Source organism: Dermochelys coriacea, chromosome 1 (genome assembly GCF_009764565.3).
Source record: "Dermochelys coriacea isolate rDerCor1 chromosome 1, rDerCor1.pri.v4, whole genome shotgun sequence".
NCBI lineage: Eukaryota > Metazoa > Chordata > Testudines > Dermochelyidae > Dermochelys > Dermochelys coriacea.
Genome location: NC_050068.2, coordinates 267520044 through 267536872, shown reverse-complemented (window position 1 = coordinate 267536872; position 16829 = coordinate 267520044). Strand labels below are relative to the sequence as shown.

Here is a 16829-nt window from a genome sequence, read left to right as displayed (position 1 = left end):
CTGTATGTTTATGCTATTCTTTTGTACTCATCCGTAGCAATTTGTCCTTGTTTACACTTTTTATAGGATCCCTTTTTGATTTTCAGGTCATTAAAGAACTCCTGATGGAGCCACATCAGCCTCTTAACTAGCCTTCTTATCTCTCCTTCACCTTGGGATAGTTTGCTGTTGCGCCGTTAATATTGTCTCTTTGAAATTGCCAGCTCTCCTGAATTCTTTTTCCCTTATATTTCCTTCCCATGGGACCTAACCTACCAGTTCTCTGAGTCTGCCTTTTTGAAGTCCATTGTCCTTATTCTGCTGCTGTCACTCCTTCATTTCCTCAGAATCATGAAATCTAGCATTTCATGATCATTTTCAGCCAAATTGCCTTCCTCTTTAGGATTAACAATCAATTCCTCCCTATCAGTTAGCATCAAATCTAAAATGGCTGTTCCCCAGTTACTTCCTCCACCTTCCGAAATAAAAGGTTGTCTCCCTACAGTCCAAAAACTTACTTATTGGACATTTTGTGTTTTACTACGTTACTTTTTCAATAGATTCTCTGTAGTCAAAGTCCCCCATTAATACCAGGTCTTCTGTTTTAGATATTTCTGTTATTTGTTATAGAAATGTGTCATCCACCTCCCCCTCTGGATTTGGTTGTCTGAAGACCTGTACCATGATGTCAGTCCTGTTTTTCCTCTTTTATCTTCAACCCAGAGACTTTCAGCTGCTCTGCCTCTCACCTCCTTCTGAATCTCAGAACAAATGTGTCTATTCTTAATGTATAATTGTAGTGGGGCGGCTGCCCCACTCCAACAGAACAGGGAAAAAGAGCAGCTAAGGGAGTGGCTGACCACAGCTATGGTGAGCCCAGTTGGCCCTCATAAGAGGGATTGAGGGCCAGGAGCTGAAGGAGACTCACTCTAGCCCTGGAGTGGGAAGGGCTAGCTGCCTGGGAGCAAGGTACCGGAAGCAGAACAGTGCTGGGGAAGGGCAAAGGGAGCAGAGGAGCTCCAGCCTGATAAACTCCCAGGTTGCAGGCCTTGTTTAAGGCCAAAAGATACTGGGGCTGCAGAGGGGCAGCCCGAGGATAGGCAAAGGCAGCAGGTCCTACCTCTTTGCCAGTGATGAGTGGCCATTACACTGCAGTCTGCCCCAGTGAGCAGGAGCTAGATGATGACTGGCAGTAGCCACTGAGGCAAGGTGGGCTTAGAGGGGTATTCTCCTGGGAGGGGAGACCCAGAGCACGGGTACTGCAGAGGTCAGAACCCTGAGGTAAAGGGCACTGGATCCGGGAGGCACATGGGGCCAGTGGCAGGCGAGACATCGGCCTGCAGAGGGTGCTCCGTACACTGGAAAAAGAGCTAATTCCCAGATGACCAGCAGGAGGAGATCCCCGGTGAGTCTCACTTCACTACAATAATGCAACACTTCCTTCCTTTTTCGTCTCCTATCCTTGCTTAAAAACTATACCCCTCTATACAAATACTCCAGTCATGAGATTTATCCCACCAAATGTCTGTGATGCCATTAAGTCATAATTTAATCTTATGGACTAATATTTCCAGTTCTTCCATTTTCCTTGTATTTGTGTACAGACACCTAAGAAGTTGAGCAGATTCTCCCACTGTTATCCCTATTGATGCTTCTATGTCCCTATTGTAATTTTCCTTTTCCCACCCAACATTTAGCCCTCTGTTAAGGTCGTCTTTTTTAATACCTACATGTGAGCTTTTGTTACTTCCCCACTTTGAACCTAGTTTAAAGCCCTCCTCACTAGGTTGGTGAGTCAGTGTGTGAAGATGCACACGTTAGACCATCTCTCTCCAGCAGTTCTCCTTCCTGGAACAGCACCCCAGGGCCAAGGAAGCCAAAGCCCTCCTGTCAACACCATTTGCTCAGCCATGCATTCATTTCCAGGATTTGCAGTGCCACTGGCTTTAATGGGACTACTCACATGCTTCAAGTTAAGCTTACATGCGTTCCTGGATCAAACCAAATTACTTGACTGCTTGTTGGATAAGCCCAAAAAACCATAGGGTACATCAGTCCAATTGTGCAATATGTTGTTGTTTTCATGGAAATAGATCAGAGTTTGAAAGTATTTATGATTTTTACTTCTTTGTAGTGCCCTGAGATTTCAGAAGGGGTGACCAAACTTTTTGTAAAGAACTTTTATGAGCCACTACCTTAGCAGCCAGTTAAAGAAATTGTATGTATTACATAGCTTTGGAGAAAGCTGTGTGCCAAACCTGATAGTTAGAATCAACAGCTGAGAAACAAGAACAAACTTGTTGTAGACAAAAAATTATTCCATAGAGGAGTGAGGGGAAATGAGCTAACAGCTTGGAGAAATGCTTTGTAATCCTGCAGTGGTATCATTTCATCACCAGCTGGCTCTTTCTAAGCCTTTTCAATATATGTAACATTTACTATTATTAATTTTATACTGATAATTTTTAATGAACATGATTTATAAAGGAAATTGTCAAATGCAACAGTTTCCGTAAACTGACCACATCAAATGCAGTAAATACATGGCAGTAGTGGTGATTAGTCTTCAAGTCTTTAGTGATGTATGCAAACGTTGAGAGGTCTTCAGGGTCTTGTGCAGCACAGGAAATGTTGCGGATTTCATGTTCAGCAATAATGTTCTGTTAAAAAAAGAACTAAAGTATCACTATTTTTCAGTCAACACAGGAATTAAGTGTAGATGCCCCTTACATAACAACTTAATCTGTTTTTAGCATTTTAAGGCTCTAGTCATCCTCTGCACTAAAATATTTCAAAGGTACTATGTCTTTTAATTACAATGTGATTAAAACACCACATGTTCAGCTTTTTACACGGACCATTGAATTCTGGCCCCTCCAACAGTATCCAAATATTATCTATCGTCAATAGTGAATTCTACAGGAAACTGCAAAATCCTGGAGTTTTCCTCCAGTTCTGTGTTGCTTTTCAAATGAGAGCAGTGTACAATTTACACGGTATCCTGTGACAGAGAGGCATCTTTCATGGGACACAGCCAAGAGAATAACTATAATAGACTATTAATTTTCTACTTCTATGCCCATTGATGCTGCTGTTTCTGTTCTAACAATCAGTACCACTGCAGCCCACAGGTAGATGGGAAAAGGTAGGACAGTGCAGGTGCATTCTCTGGATCTTTGCATGCACAGTTTGAAGAAATTCAATCTGACTCTTCCACCTGAAACCGAATGAACAATACTCATCAATGTATAAGCATGGAGCTGTTAAAGGGGTTTCAGGAAAAGGATTACTTTGGAAAGATGTGGCAATATATCTCAATTTACTACCAAGACCGTCCTGCAAGAGGGATATGGAGAAATTAAACTGTTCATGCAGAGAAGGACGCTTATGTAATGGCCAAATTAAACTACAGAATGATACTGAGGCAAAGACAAGATATGTCTGCCTGATGTACGAAAAGACGACTTTGTCTAAAGCTTTGGCGAAAATAATGAATGTCTACCTGTGTAAAAATACTGCTGTATATTTACCTTGTTTAGGCCAGAGGATCCAAGAAGCCAAAGAGGAGGCTGAATTATGGTCATAGATTTAAGCCTCGATTTCAGCAAAGGCACATGCTCAAAGTGAGTCAACGAATAAGGATGGTCTTCACCACATGGCTAAGTGCTTTCCTAAATCATAGCCTTATTCAATGTGGCTACTGTATTTCCACAAACACAGAATATTCCTGTCTGCAGTATGACATCTCTACTCGATCAAAACACTATAGTGCTGCTACACACTGTTTTTTGGCACTAAGCATACAGTATTATCATAACATATATGATGTCTAATGCCACAGTCAGTGAGATCTATGGCTAAATGTTGTGTCAGTAACATCTGTGCAAATTAAAAGCATTCTTTGAGGAGCTCTCTTTTTTTGGAGGGGAGATTATATGTAACTTGGTCATTTGAATCACTCTCCTCTGTCTTCTTCTAACCTGCCAAGATATACTTGCATACTTGGCAAGTTTTCTGAAAGGCCTATTAATATCTAATTGAGGAAATAATGAGTGAGTAAACTCTGGATAAAAGGGCAGCATTCCAACACTTTTTAATATTCAAATTATGCAAAAATCCAAAATAAGGAAATTGTAACTGAAGACACAAAATAATCCTCTTAATCTTAAACTGTTGTAGCATATTATTTAATTTCTATTTCTGTATAATGTATTACTCATACCAAATGACAATAAACAATTATTATGCCTTAATGGACACCCATTTGTGAAAATCTTCATACTTAATTATATTTAATGTTCATTTGATTTTACGTTGCTTTAGGCAAAACACAATAACATGGTTTGCTTTATATTTCTTTTGTTCTCAGTTTGAGAACTGTTGGCCTAGACAAAGATTTTTATCAGAATTAAAATGATACTAAAAAGCAAGGTTTTAGCTTCCTACAAATAAAACTGTAATACATTACCATATGATCATGATGTATTACCAATGTTGCATTACAGGTGAAAAGGGATTATTGCTCAAAAGATATTAAAACTATGTGAAATATTTACCTCCAAACCAGAAGCCACATAATACTCATCTGGTTTCAAGTGTGCTATACGCCTGAAAACAGGTTCTGCTCACTGAAAGTTTTGCTAACCTTTGTAAAGCTCTCAAGTGACCCTGGACTCAGCACTGAGTAAACCTGCATTGGTTTAGAGCTTTGTGTTTTGAAACTAGTTGAAACTCATGAGAGTCTTTTGCAGCATTTTAACTTGAAATCTCATGGTTTTTGCCATTTATATATACTGAGATTTTTGGAAAGAAAGAAAGTCCATGAATTTCCATGGTCCAAACCAAACAGCTGAGTTTCACTTTATCTAGTTTTTGTACCAAGTCCTCTCCCTCCTTAAGGGGTTGCCGGCAACGACCTAGAGTTCCCTTGGGACACTGCCACAGTGTACCCTTGCTGTGTAGACACTGAAACCATTATAAACCCGTTTGCTGTTCTGAGGTGCACACCTATGGCACTGGCCAAAGATTCTAAGGCGGTATGAAAGGTCCCATCTACAAAATGCCATTCAGTTCCTGGGCTACAAAAATTCTCAGCAAACTCTGAAAAGGCAACGAAGAAAGGAAGCTGAGCATGGCTCTGCTAAGGAATACCTTTAGAGAGCTCTAGTTACTGGAGAGCAACCTTCCCTTCTCCTCCCTGAATTGTCTCATCTGACCCCCCCATTCTTGGGAGATGACCTAGCAGCACACATCCTCCAGAAAGTAGGGAAACGAGATGTGATCAACAATAAAGAAAGCTAAACACTGCTCTTTCTAAACTAGCATTGCATCAGGCCTCAACAGCGTGCTGAGTCAAAGTATGCCTCAAATGCCAAATAGCCATTGATATAGCTCTGGTGTAATGAGTTGTGAGTCCTTCTACTATCTAAACCCCTGCCTTGTCATAACAACATAGAGTACAAAGTTTTATTCATTTACATAGTCTTTAGTCTGAAATAGCTAAGCCTGCAAATGTGATTTATGAAAACATTTAGTCCTGTCAAAGAAACAACTCTAACATTTGAATATACAAGTTAAGGAATTTCGCTCTTCCAGGCATGTTATGAGGCACTGGAAAGAATAAAGGGAAGATATTGGTTTGATTTAAGTGGGAATCAGACACGACTCTGGGAAGGATCTTGGGATAAGTACAACTTATTCTGATGACATAGTGTAAATGAGGAACAACCATGAGAGCTGGGTTTTCATGTACATGACTAGTAGCTGTTATGGCCACTAAATATTCTATAATTTATTAATAAATAACAGAAGCCATCAGCTGCAGGCTCATCTGGAGGCAAACAACCACACACTTATTTGTGGGAAATGGATAGAGCACACAGATGGGCAGAGATGGAAACAATGGCCACAGGAGAGTGGCAGGTTGCTACATGGACTTTTACAGCAAGGAAATACAGTCCAGATTTTGTAAGTGTGAGAAGATATTCTACTGTTTGAGAAGCTGGATAGGACTGATGCATTACTTATCTTTCTAGCCAAAACAGAAAAATGATTGCACTCTAGCACGTAAGAGTTCAGTGTAAAAGGCTTACAAACATAAAATTTGCCAACTTCCTCCAAAAGAAAGGAGGGAGAGGTGAAAAATCAATTTTGACCCTGATGGAACACAAAGAATTGAAAGTATCAGAGGGGTAGCAGTGTTAGTCTGTATCTGTAAAAGTGGCAAAGAGTCCTGGGGCACCTTATAGACTAACAGACGTATTGGAGCATAAGCTTTCGTCACCCACTTATAAGGTGCCACAGGACTCTCTGCCACTTTTAAAGAATTGAAAGAAACTCTTGGGCCGTCTTCTCTGCCAGTGATGCCAACCTTGGCATGCTTTTCATTTATTTCTCACATAACTAGCTCTGGTCTTTTCGCACACCCCACTATGCAAGCAATTTTTATATCACAATTGGTTGTTTTTCTAAAAGTGAAGATCTGCTCTAGGAATTATTTGGGGGAAGTTCTCTGGCCTGTGTTATGCAGGAGGTCAGACTAAATGTTCACAATGGTCCGTTCTGGCTTTAGAATCTATGAAACAGCCTTCTTGAATTGGTCCACAAGACCACTATTCTGTCCACATTCAAATCCTCTCTGAAGACCCACTTCTAATTCAATACCTACATAAAGTGATCGGCAAAGGCAAGGTTGAGGGATAACAGGGGATAGTATATGGGCCAATTCTCCACTGTAGCCAGGCTGCTTAGCAATGCAAAGCAGTCATAAACCCTAGCAACCTAGTCAGATAGGCAGTCACACATACGAAATTAAGCAACAACAAAAATGTTTTGTCATTCACATGAATTGATATAATTAGTGTTTGCTTGACATCTTAGAGGTCAAGAGAAGAAAGAGACCTTTATAAAATAGTACATTTTATACCCCCTAGGAATCTTGCAAATTTTATTTTAGCTGAGCGAGAAATCATCATACTTTCCAGCACTACATTCTTCTATCTTTCTATCTGTGCTGTGGTTTATAACATTGCAAATCTAATAGGAGAAAAGAACCCTAAACAAACACCAGATGCCCTGATACACAGTAAAATGAAGAAATTAGGAGACTCATAGTGATTGTGAAGAGGCTGCTGCAGTTCAGGAAGACAGAGTGCAAGTACCTGTAAACCCCCTGTCACAGGGTGACTGGCCCCTGCAAGAAAGGGAGCAGGATCCAGTGCACCTGCACTGATTATCTGCTGTCCAGTTGAGCCTAAGAGAAGGTACCTGGGTCTCAGGAAAGGGGAGACAGATTAAAGTATTTGGCAGATGCCTGCAAGGAGTAAAGAGGCTCCTGAGTCAATGGGGGGAAGGCAGCAGGAGAAGCCAAACTCCAGACCATCAGGGAGGAAGAACTGAGCCCAGCTGAGTTTTCATTTTGAAGGACTTCAGGCTGGAAGTACTAAATTATACCCCCAAAGGGGGCAAATTCTGTACATCTGGCCTGTGTTGACTTTTTAAGGGAGTCTGAGTTAAGGCGAAACTGAGGCACGCCTCTGCAGACCCACACTTGGCCAGAAGGGGGCACTAAAGGGCAGGCACAACCTATAACACTCCCTTAAAATGGTTGGAAGCTGGAAGGCGATTATACCAGTCTCATACCTCTTGACCTTTGCTGCGCTGGGTTTTGTATAAAACCAAACAATTTTACTACACTTACAAGGGGTTGGGGAAAGCCCCCATATGGGATATTTTGTGTTTTGAAAAGCAAGGAACACATACTTTTCCGCATAATGTACTATAAAAGGAAAATAGGTTGGGGGATTTTGTCCAGGTGAGGAGGGGCATCCTGCCAAACCCTTCTTGTGATGAGCTTCCCTTTGATGGGGGAAGACTGGACACAATTCCCTCCAGAACTGCTCTATTTGTCCACAAGAGTGGGTTTCTGGAGTGCAAGAGAGGTACTTTGTCTGTTCAGGGTAGGAGAGAAAAAAAAAAGAGGGCAGGGGACTTGGAATTCAAGATGTTCATGTGGCTTTTACTAGATAAGCTATCTAGCACAATGAGGAATAAAATCTGATGACCAAAAATTACACATACCTTATTTGTTGCATCAATAAATTTGACTCCCTTGTAAGAGACTGATAGAACAATAGTAGGGACTTTCTTCATTTGCTCTGTAGACTTCTGAAATAAAAATGAGAGAGCTGTTAGAATAGTTTGTTCTGTACTGGCGAGTGTAGCCTGTTCAATTTTTTTTTCTTCTTTTTCTCCTGATGGAAAAATATATGTGAATTAAAGTAAAACAAAATTTAATTCAAATATTTGTTTCTTTCTCTTGATTATGCTTTTGGATTGTGAAACAGCTGCCAACACAACCTACTACACACATACTGATTTGCTAGAGAAAAGGAATGCAATGGATACATCTGCACTTTAGTAAGGTGAAATACAAGTAGGGCCAAAACTCTACCATATAAAACTATTATAGTATGGATTAGTAGTTGGTTGGTAAATAGGGTTCAGAGAGCACTCATTCATTGTGAGCTTTACAAATGGGGAAATATATGAAGTGGGATCAGTGATCTATTTTTTAGACAGGAAAACAAATTCACCTGCAATCAAATATGGAGATAATACCAAAATCAGAGAAATTAAACAGTGAGAGAGATCCAAACTGCAAAGTAACCTAGACAGATTATTAGAGCAACTAAGTAAAATGAAATCCAATATTTATGAGTATCATATACATAAGATCATAAGCACAGATCTAAACTACGGAATAGCTGCTGTATCTGGAAATAATGTGTCTGACAAAAAAGTAGAGTTAACAGTAGACAGCAAAATAATCATGAGCTTGAAGGAGAGGGCCAATGATCAGATCTTCTAATTGGATCCTGCTCCCTCAGGACTCAAACAGAATTAGACATTTGTGACAACATGAAATTCAAAGCCAAATAGCCAACCAGATTCTGCAATTATGTCTGTGCTAATCAAGTTTCATAGTTAACCCCTATATATATATATATATATATATATATATATATATTGAGTGTGTATGTGTGCACGCGCACGCGCGCATGTGTGATTGCATCTCTCTTATTAATGGTGGCAGACTGAACAAGACAATCTATACTGGATAAAGATTCTTGTAACCAGAAGGGCTAAAAATGTTCCTTCTTTAAAAAAGAGTAAACGAAAATTTCAGAGAATGAGGCAAAATCTGCATTAAGGTACTAATTCCATCCGCATTTCTCTTGAGCATGGAAAACAGAATACTGATGCCTATGGAGTGTGTTTGTGTGAAAAAGATGTCAAATATGAGCTTCTTCATAAAATTCAGTGACAGTTCACAGAACGCGTGACAGTGAATTTATGAAAGCTTCTGTATATCCAGCTATCAGAATAGCAAGCAATACACCCAGTTCCAGACAAAATATTCATAAACATGACAACAGAGATTTAATCATCTAGCAACCCAGCTTCTAACTTCCATCCTTTTCTTTCTATCCCTAGAGCAAAATATTTTCTTCTGGGACTCTGTCTCTTATTTTAATTAATTTAACTGCCTCCGTCTGGCCTTCCTAACAACATTATCCACTCTCTCCTAACCCATTCAAAGCACACCCACTAAATTCATCTTCTCTGTCCATTGGTCCAATCACACCATCATCTCTTTTAGTTTCTCCACAGGACTCCCTTCAAGTTCAAGCTTTATGTCCTTGCCTTCGAAACCCTGCATAGTCCTGCCCTTCCTATTTTTCCATCCTGGCTGTTTCAGTGTCACTCCCTTCCCCTCCATCCCCTTTACTCTGCCAGTGATGCCAGCTTTTACATGTCATTACTCAATTTCATTAGTCCTTTGGCCTTCTTCCATACCACCCCCTACAGATGGAACACTCCCACTCAGATCTGGTCTGCAAGGCCACTATCTGCATTTAAATCCTCCCTGAGGAGCCAATTCTATGCAACACCTGCATAAACTAGCTGATCTCCATGTCAAGGTTGAGAGATAACAGGATAGATTATTTCTAAAGAAAAGCAACAATAACAAAAAGAATGACTGTTATTTACTCTACAGTAACTGTGGTTCTTTGAGATGATGTTGTCAGTGTGGAGTCCACTATAGATGCCCATGTGCACAAGATTGGATTCTTTTGAATACCAGCATTTGTCAGGGCTATGCATGGGCTCTGTGCATCCTCATGTTCCAACAGGAAGGCATAAAGAGTGGAGTGGCCATGACTCTCCCTCAATTCTCTTGCAATTTGAAGCCTGTGTTCACTGAGGATTCTGAAAGTGGGGATGAAGGGCAGATTATAGGATCCAGACTGATATCATCATCTCAAAGAACCACAGTTAGTGTAGGGTAAATAACCATTCTTTCTTCTTTGAGGATAGCAGCGTAAATCCCATGATAGGTGACTGGCAAGCAGTACTCCCTCTGGATGGAAGGAAGAGTAGTATCAGCTGCATTTGTCAGAGATTGTAGTACCACTCTCCTGAACTGGGCCTCTGCCGTGGCCGTCTAGTCCAGGGCACAGCATTTGATGAATGTCAGTGGGTTACTCTACATTGCCGCCTTGCAGATTTTAGAAATTGGGAGGTTTCAGGAAGAAGTCACGCAGATTGATGGTTGATTCAGATGGAATTCTGACGCTACGTTGGGGATGAGCCTGGGTTTGAGCACCACTTTATCCTATGAAATTTTCTGATAAGGGGGTGAGCCATAAGGACTGTCTTCAGAGTGAGATGAAGTAAGGAGCATCCTGAAAGCCTTGAGAGGAAACATTGAACAGGCTCTTTTGATCAGTGAGTAAGTATGTAACAGGCCCTTGATGAATTCTGATAGCTCTGGGTGAAAGATGGAACATGACTGCACAGGTGGATGGCAAACTGATATTGCTATTAGATGAACCTTAGTGGAGCTGAATGAAAGGCCAGACTGTTTCAGCTGCTGCAAACAGTCTGGGCGCTTTGGTATTGAAGCGTGCAGAGGGCCCAAGTCATGCTGGCCATTTTGACAAAATCCCTCTGGTGGATGTTTTCCTTGTCTATATCAGGATTTCTGGGACTTGCCTATAGCACTCCCTGTCCGTGGTACTTAACCAGCCAACATCCAGGCTATCTGGTAAAGGGACTTTGAGTCTGGTTGGACTATCTGACTGTGGTGCTGTGGCAGTTTTGGAGCTGAATCGAAGGGTGAATGGGCATCTTTAAGTCAGTCAGCCATTGGCCAATAGGGAGAATGATGAGATTTACTGTGGGTTTGTTTCTTTTGATTTTGGAAATCACCTGGGGATCAGGAAAATTGGTGGAAAGGCAAATGGAGGCCTGGATTCCATTGCAGAAGAAAGGCATCTGGCAATGACCCCAGGTTCATGCCCCCTCTGGAACAAAAATTCTGGCCCTTGGCATTGTCTTTGATAGTGAACAGATTTATTGTGGGACCCCCTCCCCCAATGGAATATTGGCTTTGATGGACCTCTGCAGGGACCACTCACGATTGGTCACAATTGTTTGCTCAGGAAGTCTGCCAGGTCATTGCTGACTCCGGAAAGGTGAAGAGCCAACAGGGTTTTCCCATGTTGGTGGCACCATGTCAAGTTTGATAGCTTCCAGGAAGAGGAGTGATGAGTAGGCACTGGCTTGTTTATGTAGGGCATCATGGAGATGTTGCCCATCAGGAGCTGCACTATGGAATTTTGGAGGACAGGTAGGAACATTATACTGGTGAGCCCAACAGCTCTGAGTTCCAGGATGTTTATGTGAAGTCCTATGTCTCCTGGGGACTAGGTCCCATTCATTTGTGGGTGGTCCGGGTGACCTCACCCTGCCCCAGATGTTTCTGTGATTACACTCTTTGTTGGGAAGGCGGATGAGAACAGTACCACCTTCCACAGATTTTTGGGTTCCATCCTCCCTATCAACTCTGTGAGGACATGAGGTAGCACTGAGATCTTCCTATCACTGCAGTGTCTCAATGGAGAGTCAGAATTGTAGGGACTGCAGGTGAAGTCTGGCGAACAATGTCAAACATATACACTCTGACATATGACCTAATACTTCAAGGCAAGTTTGTGATTGCAGTGACAGAAACCTATCTTTGGCAGGTACTCTCTCAGCAATCTGGATTCAATCATACTGCCTATCAGCTCTATCTATAATGAGGTCAGAGATGATTTTTCATATTTCAGTTGGAGACCAAGCTGGATGATATTCTAGGCTCACTGCCACTTCCTGCTGGGACTTGCTTTACAGTCATCCATGTAAGGGTAGACATGGATGCTCTATCTCCTCAGGAATTCTACCACCACTAGGCATTTTGTGAAGACTGTCAGTGCCACAGAGGGTCCACATGGCAGTATCTTGTACTGCTAGTGATTTGACCCCACTGTGAATCTCAGATACTTCCTGTGGGCCGGGTAGATAGTTTTATAGAAGTATGTGTCATGTAACTCAAGAGCCACAAGAGTTCTGAGTCTGCAGAGATGGTATGAAGAGGCAAGCATTATCATTCTGAATCTGATGCAGTGATGTATTTGCTCATTCTCCTTGGGTCTAGGATAGCACAAAGTCCCTCCCCCACTTTAGCATAAGGAAATACAAGAAGTAAAAGCCTTCTCCTCTGTACTGCTTAGGTCCCTCTTCTATGGTTCCTAGAAGGAGCAACAAGGTCACTTCTTTTTGTAACTGTGAGATGGGTCCCTGAAGAGGGACGGGGGATAAGGTGTAGAAATGAACACGTAGACATCATTGCCCATTGTTAACACCCATTTGTCTGATGTAGTAGTGGATCAAACACGGTGGAAAGAGGTTAGGTGGTTTGCGAAAGTAGTGGGAGGCTTTGGATCAGCTCCGCTGTGGCTCTCAACACGGCAGTCAAATCTGCTGCCTTTGTTTTGTCCTAAGATGTGCCCTCTGAGAACCTGGATTTCTCTTGGATTGTGGATACTATCAAGGACCCTGGATTTGCGTGAATATCAAAATGTTCAAAGCCTTTTAAGATCATCTGGCATTTCTTTTTTCCACCTGTTTTAGACATGGGACAAAGAGTGGCTGGGGTTTGCCAGAGTTCCTTACCCAGCTGAAGTATGTTCTTGTTGATGGGGAGAACAATCCTAGCTGCATTTGTGAAGCTTTGAATACCAAAAAGGTTGTCCGCACTGGTATAGATGTTGATGTTTGTACTGGGAATCCTCCACTCTGTGCTGTTCCCAACTCTGTGGAAGATTTGGAGGCTTAATCCATGGAGTGATGTTTTTACATCTTCCTTGTAGGATGGTCCTGTGCATCACCCTTCTGTGTCAGGCACATGTGCCAGCTCTGGTGTTGAGGTTGCTAGTGCTGAGGTTCTCCGTGCTGGCTTTGATAGTGTCCTCTTTGTTGCCATCCCTTTTCTGACTGATTCTGGGATATGGTTTCCGCTTGCGGAAGCATTGATTGATGTTTGCTCTTTCGACTCCACTTCAGTTTTTATTTCTTCTGAGTCTGAAGTGACTCACATAGAGTGCTTAAGCAGATGTCACAAGTCAACCATTCCTGGTCTTGTGGGTTCTGGAAGAAAACTACCTGCATGCTGAGCTCTCCCCCAGCAAAGGCAGCACTGGCTGTGCCCATCGATGAGGGGAGTCTGTCACAGGATGGGCAGGATTTGAACCTTGACAGCTTGGTGACCACTCTATGGCTGGCAGTTGATGCAAAGCATCTCACGCTGCTGTAAAGGGTGTATGTGCCTCTTCTTTCTTGTACTTACACACACTTCCCTACACACTTAGAGCACCCAATTCAAGGACAACAAGGAAAGTCAAAGGGTGAAGATAATTTTTTTCACCAATTTAGTTTCAGAAATAGTGGGTCGGACACTCACTGGGTTTCATCTTGCTCCCATTAGTGGTAAGCAGGAACTCAGGGATGGTGATGACTGCTTCACCCTTTATGCCCTCACATAGGAGCATGAGGAGTGACAGGGCACAAATGTGGCCCTAATGGATGTTGTTTTTCAAAAGAATCCAATCTTATGCACGAGACACTGAAGCACCTACACTGGGATCCACACTGAAACACACTCAAAGAACGTTGTGTTATCAATCCTCAAACTATCATGAGATGGTCATTCACCACTATGACTACTTGCATGTTCTCTACTGTTCATCTGTTCATCTTTTTCCAGGAGGGATTGTGCTTCCTTTATATTTGTACAGGACATAGCACAGTGTGGGCACAAATGGAAACAAATTATGCATAACAATAAAACAATAACTGATTATTACTGTTAAATCCCATTTAGTATTTATCAGTTAATATAATCACAGTTTCAATAATCTTTGATTTCAGAGTAGCAGCCGTGTTAGTCTGTATTCGCAAAAAGAAAAGGAGTACTTGTGGCACCTTAGAGACTAACAAATTTATTAGAGCATAAGCTAATAAATTTGTTAGTCTCTAAGGTGCCACAAGTACTCCTTTTCTTTTTGCGAATAATCTTTGAAAAGATCTGGAGACATCTGCTCAGATACCACAATAATCTACCATATTTTTCACACTTGTGTGGTACTTGAGAATCCCGTATCTTCTTAATGTTACATATTTGCCTCTTAGTATTCACTATTCTAGGAAATTGTTAAGGGGCTTATTTCTTCACCCACTTACTTCCCTGGTCCTTCTCGCATGAACAGAGAGCAACAATACCCGAAGTCCAACGGTGCAAACAATTCAATGTTTATTGGGGTGAACTTCCAGCAAGCGCGATTCCAGTTTCCTTCCTTCGTGTCCCCCTTCCCAGCTCTGACACCGCAGAGCCTTACCTGTGGCCCTGTTCCCATTTCTGCCCTTAGCTAAACATGATTCCAATTTCCCCACTCCCATTCCCATACCCCCGCCCCCAAACACACACTTCCTGATTGAAGGCAGACTATATAGTAAAACTTGAATTCTGCTTCGCTATATCTTAACCAATCATTTTACTGAAATTTAACTAACCAATCCTAACATATTGTAACATGATTATTTAACCAATTATATCCCAGCACCTTAATTAATTTACACCCAGCAAAATTAATTATACAACAGACAGACACAATCACAGAACCAGACAGAGACCATGCAAATAAACAATAGCAAAGTGGGAATTATAATGACAAAACAATACAGAAGTGAGGATTTCACATCCCAGCTATTGATAAGTGAGTTCTTGCCAGACAGGATGCTATCAAACTAAGTTTCCTTTTACATTTTCTAGGCACTTCCCTTTCTCTGGAGGCGATAGGCATTATCAGGACAGGACTGTATTCCTAACAGCCCAATAGCACCTTATTTCAGTGTGACTAGTTTGGAATGTGAGGAAGTGACCGGTCGCTTCCCAGCTTATGGCTGCCTCTGCTGCTTAGTCTTAGCCTAAGCACAGGGCCTCAGACTGTCACAGTAAGAGAAGGACCTTACATCGGCAGACAGTGATTTTGATTCTTTTTTTTATACCTCTATAACTAGCTAAGTGATAAGAATACACCTAAATTCTTAGAGTACAGGCCTTTACAGACAGGCCTGAATATCTATATCCTAACAGAAATCACTATAGAATTTGTATAGGAAATCACTATAGAATCCCCTTCATTATCACATTATCAGCATTTGTCAATTAACTTGCACAGTTTAAGGTGTGTTGGTGTGCAGTGTACTCTGTGAATAATTTTAAACATTATTTTCATTTGTGACTGTCCTGATGGATTTGAAATCTTTCCCCAATAGCTACTGTAGATCTGAACTCTCAGATCTTCTTCCACGTGACCTTTAAAGACTGAAGCGAATTAATTGGATAATTAAACTCCATTAAGGTAGAATATATTTTTGAGAGGACATGTAAGGAAAGTCACACAATAAATAGCCTATAAAGGGCTCAGTGAACCATGAATATATACTTAATAATGCAGTGTCCCAGCTGTTAATATAGTATAAATCCTCTAGATTTAATTTCTGCTACGTTATGTCTATGTTCTGTCCTACGCTTCCTTCGTACAAAAAAATGTGGGACTGAGGCCTGAAAATCATCTTCTCGGAATCAGAAAATAGATTTCCACATTACTATAAATCCTGTCCTCAATCAATAAATCATTTCCTCCTATATTTTGATTTAGGCATTGACCCAGATAAACACCTGCTGTGATAGCATGGACAGTTATTTACTTAGAAAATGAACTCAATTCAAGTCATTTCATTTGAGACCCACCCTGCCATTATACCCCTGAAAATCGTCTTATTAATGATTGCTTGAGAGGAAGATGGGGTTTGTTGTATCTAATTATATAAGTAATTAAAAAAAGAAGAAGAAATGTATGCATAAAAACAAATCATATATATTTGGTGGCATCTATCTCCCTTCACCTCAATGTTCCTACATTGTAAGCTCTTCAAGAGAGGACCATGTATTTGGATTTGTTTGTACAACACCTAGCAGAAGAGAGTCTCAATCCAATCTGGGACCTCTGAGTGCTACTGTAATAAAAATATAAGTAGGGCTATCAAGCAATTAAAAAAATTAATCACAATTAATCGTGTTGTTAAACAATAATAGAATACCATTTATTTAAATATTTTTGGATGTTTTCTACATTTTCAAATATATTGATTTCAATTACAACACAGAATACAAAGTGTGCAGTGTTCACTTTATATTTATTTTTGATTACAAGTATTCGCACTGTAAAAAATAAAAAATATTATTTTTCAATTAACCTAATACAAGTACTGTAGTGCAATCTCTTTATCATGAAAGTTGAACTTACAAATGTAGAATTATGTACAAAAAACCTGCATTCAAAAATAAAACTTTGTAAAACTTTAGAGCCTACAAGTCCTATCAGTTCTACTTCTAGTTC

At 40.9% G+C, this 16829-nt stretch overlaps 1 protein-coding gene across 14 annotated transcripts in view; it reads right to left on the bottom strand.

Annotated features, from left to right (window-relative positions):
* ANKS1B (ankyrin repeat and sterile alpha motif domain containing 1B) overlaps positions 1 to 16829 on the bottom strand; it is a 740833-nt gene that overhangs the window by 17476 nt on the left and 706528 nt on the right. For all 14 annotated transcript variants that reach the window (XM_043491651.1, XM_043491643.1, XM_043491691.1 and 11 more), the window contains 2 exons: positions 8059 to 8145; positions 2502 to 2639 (listed from right to left, as the gene is read on the bottom strand). In XM_043491651.1, the coding sequence (XP_043347586.1) occupies positions 2502 to 2639; positions 8059 to 8145 (225 nt within the window). The remainder of the gene's footprint in view (positions 1 to 2501; positions 2640 to 8058; positions 8146 to 16829) is intronic.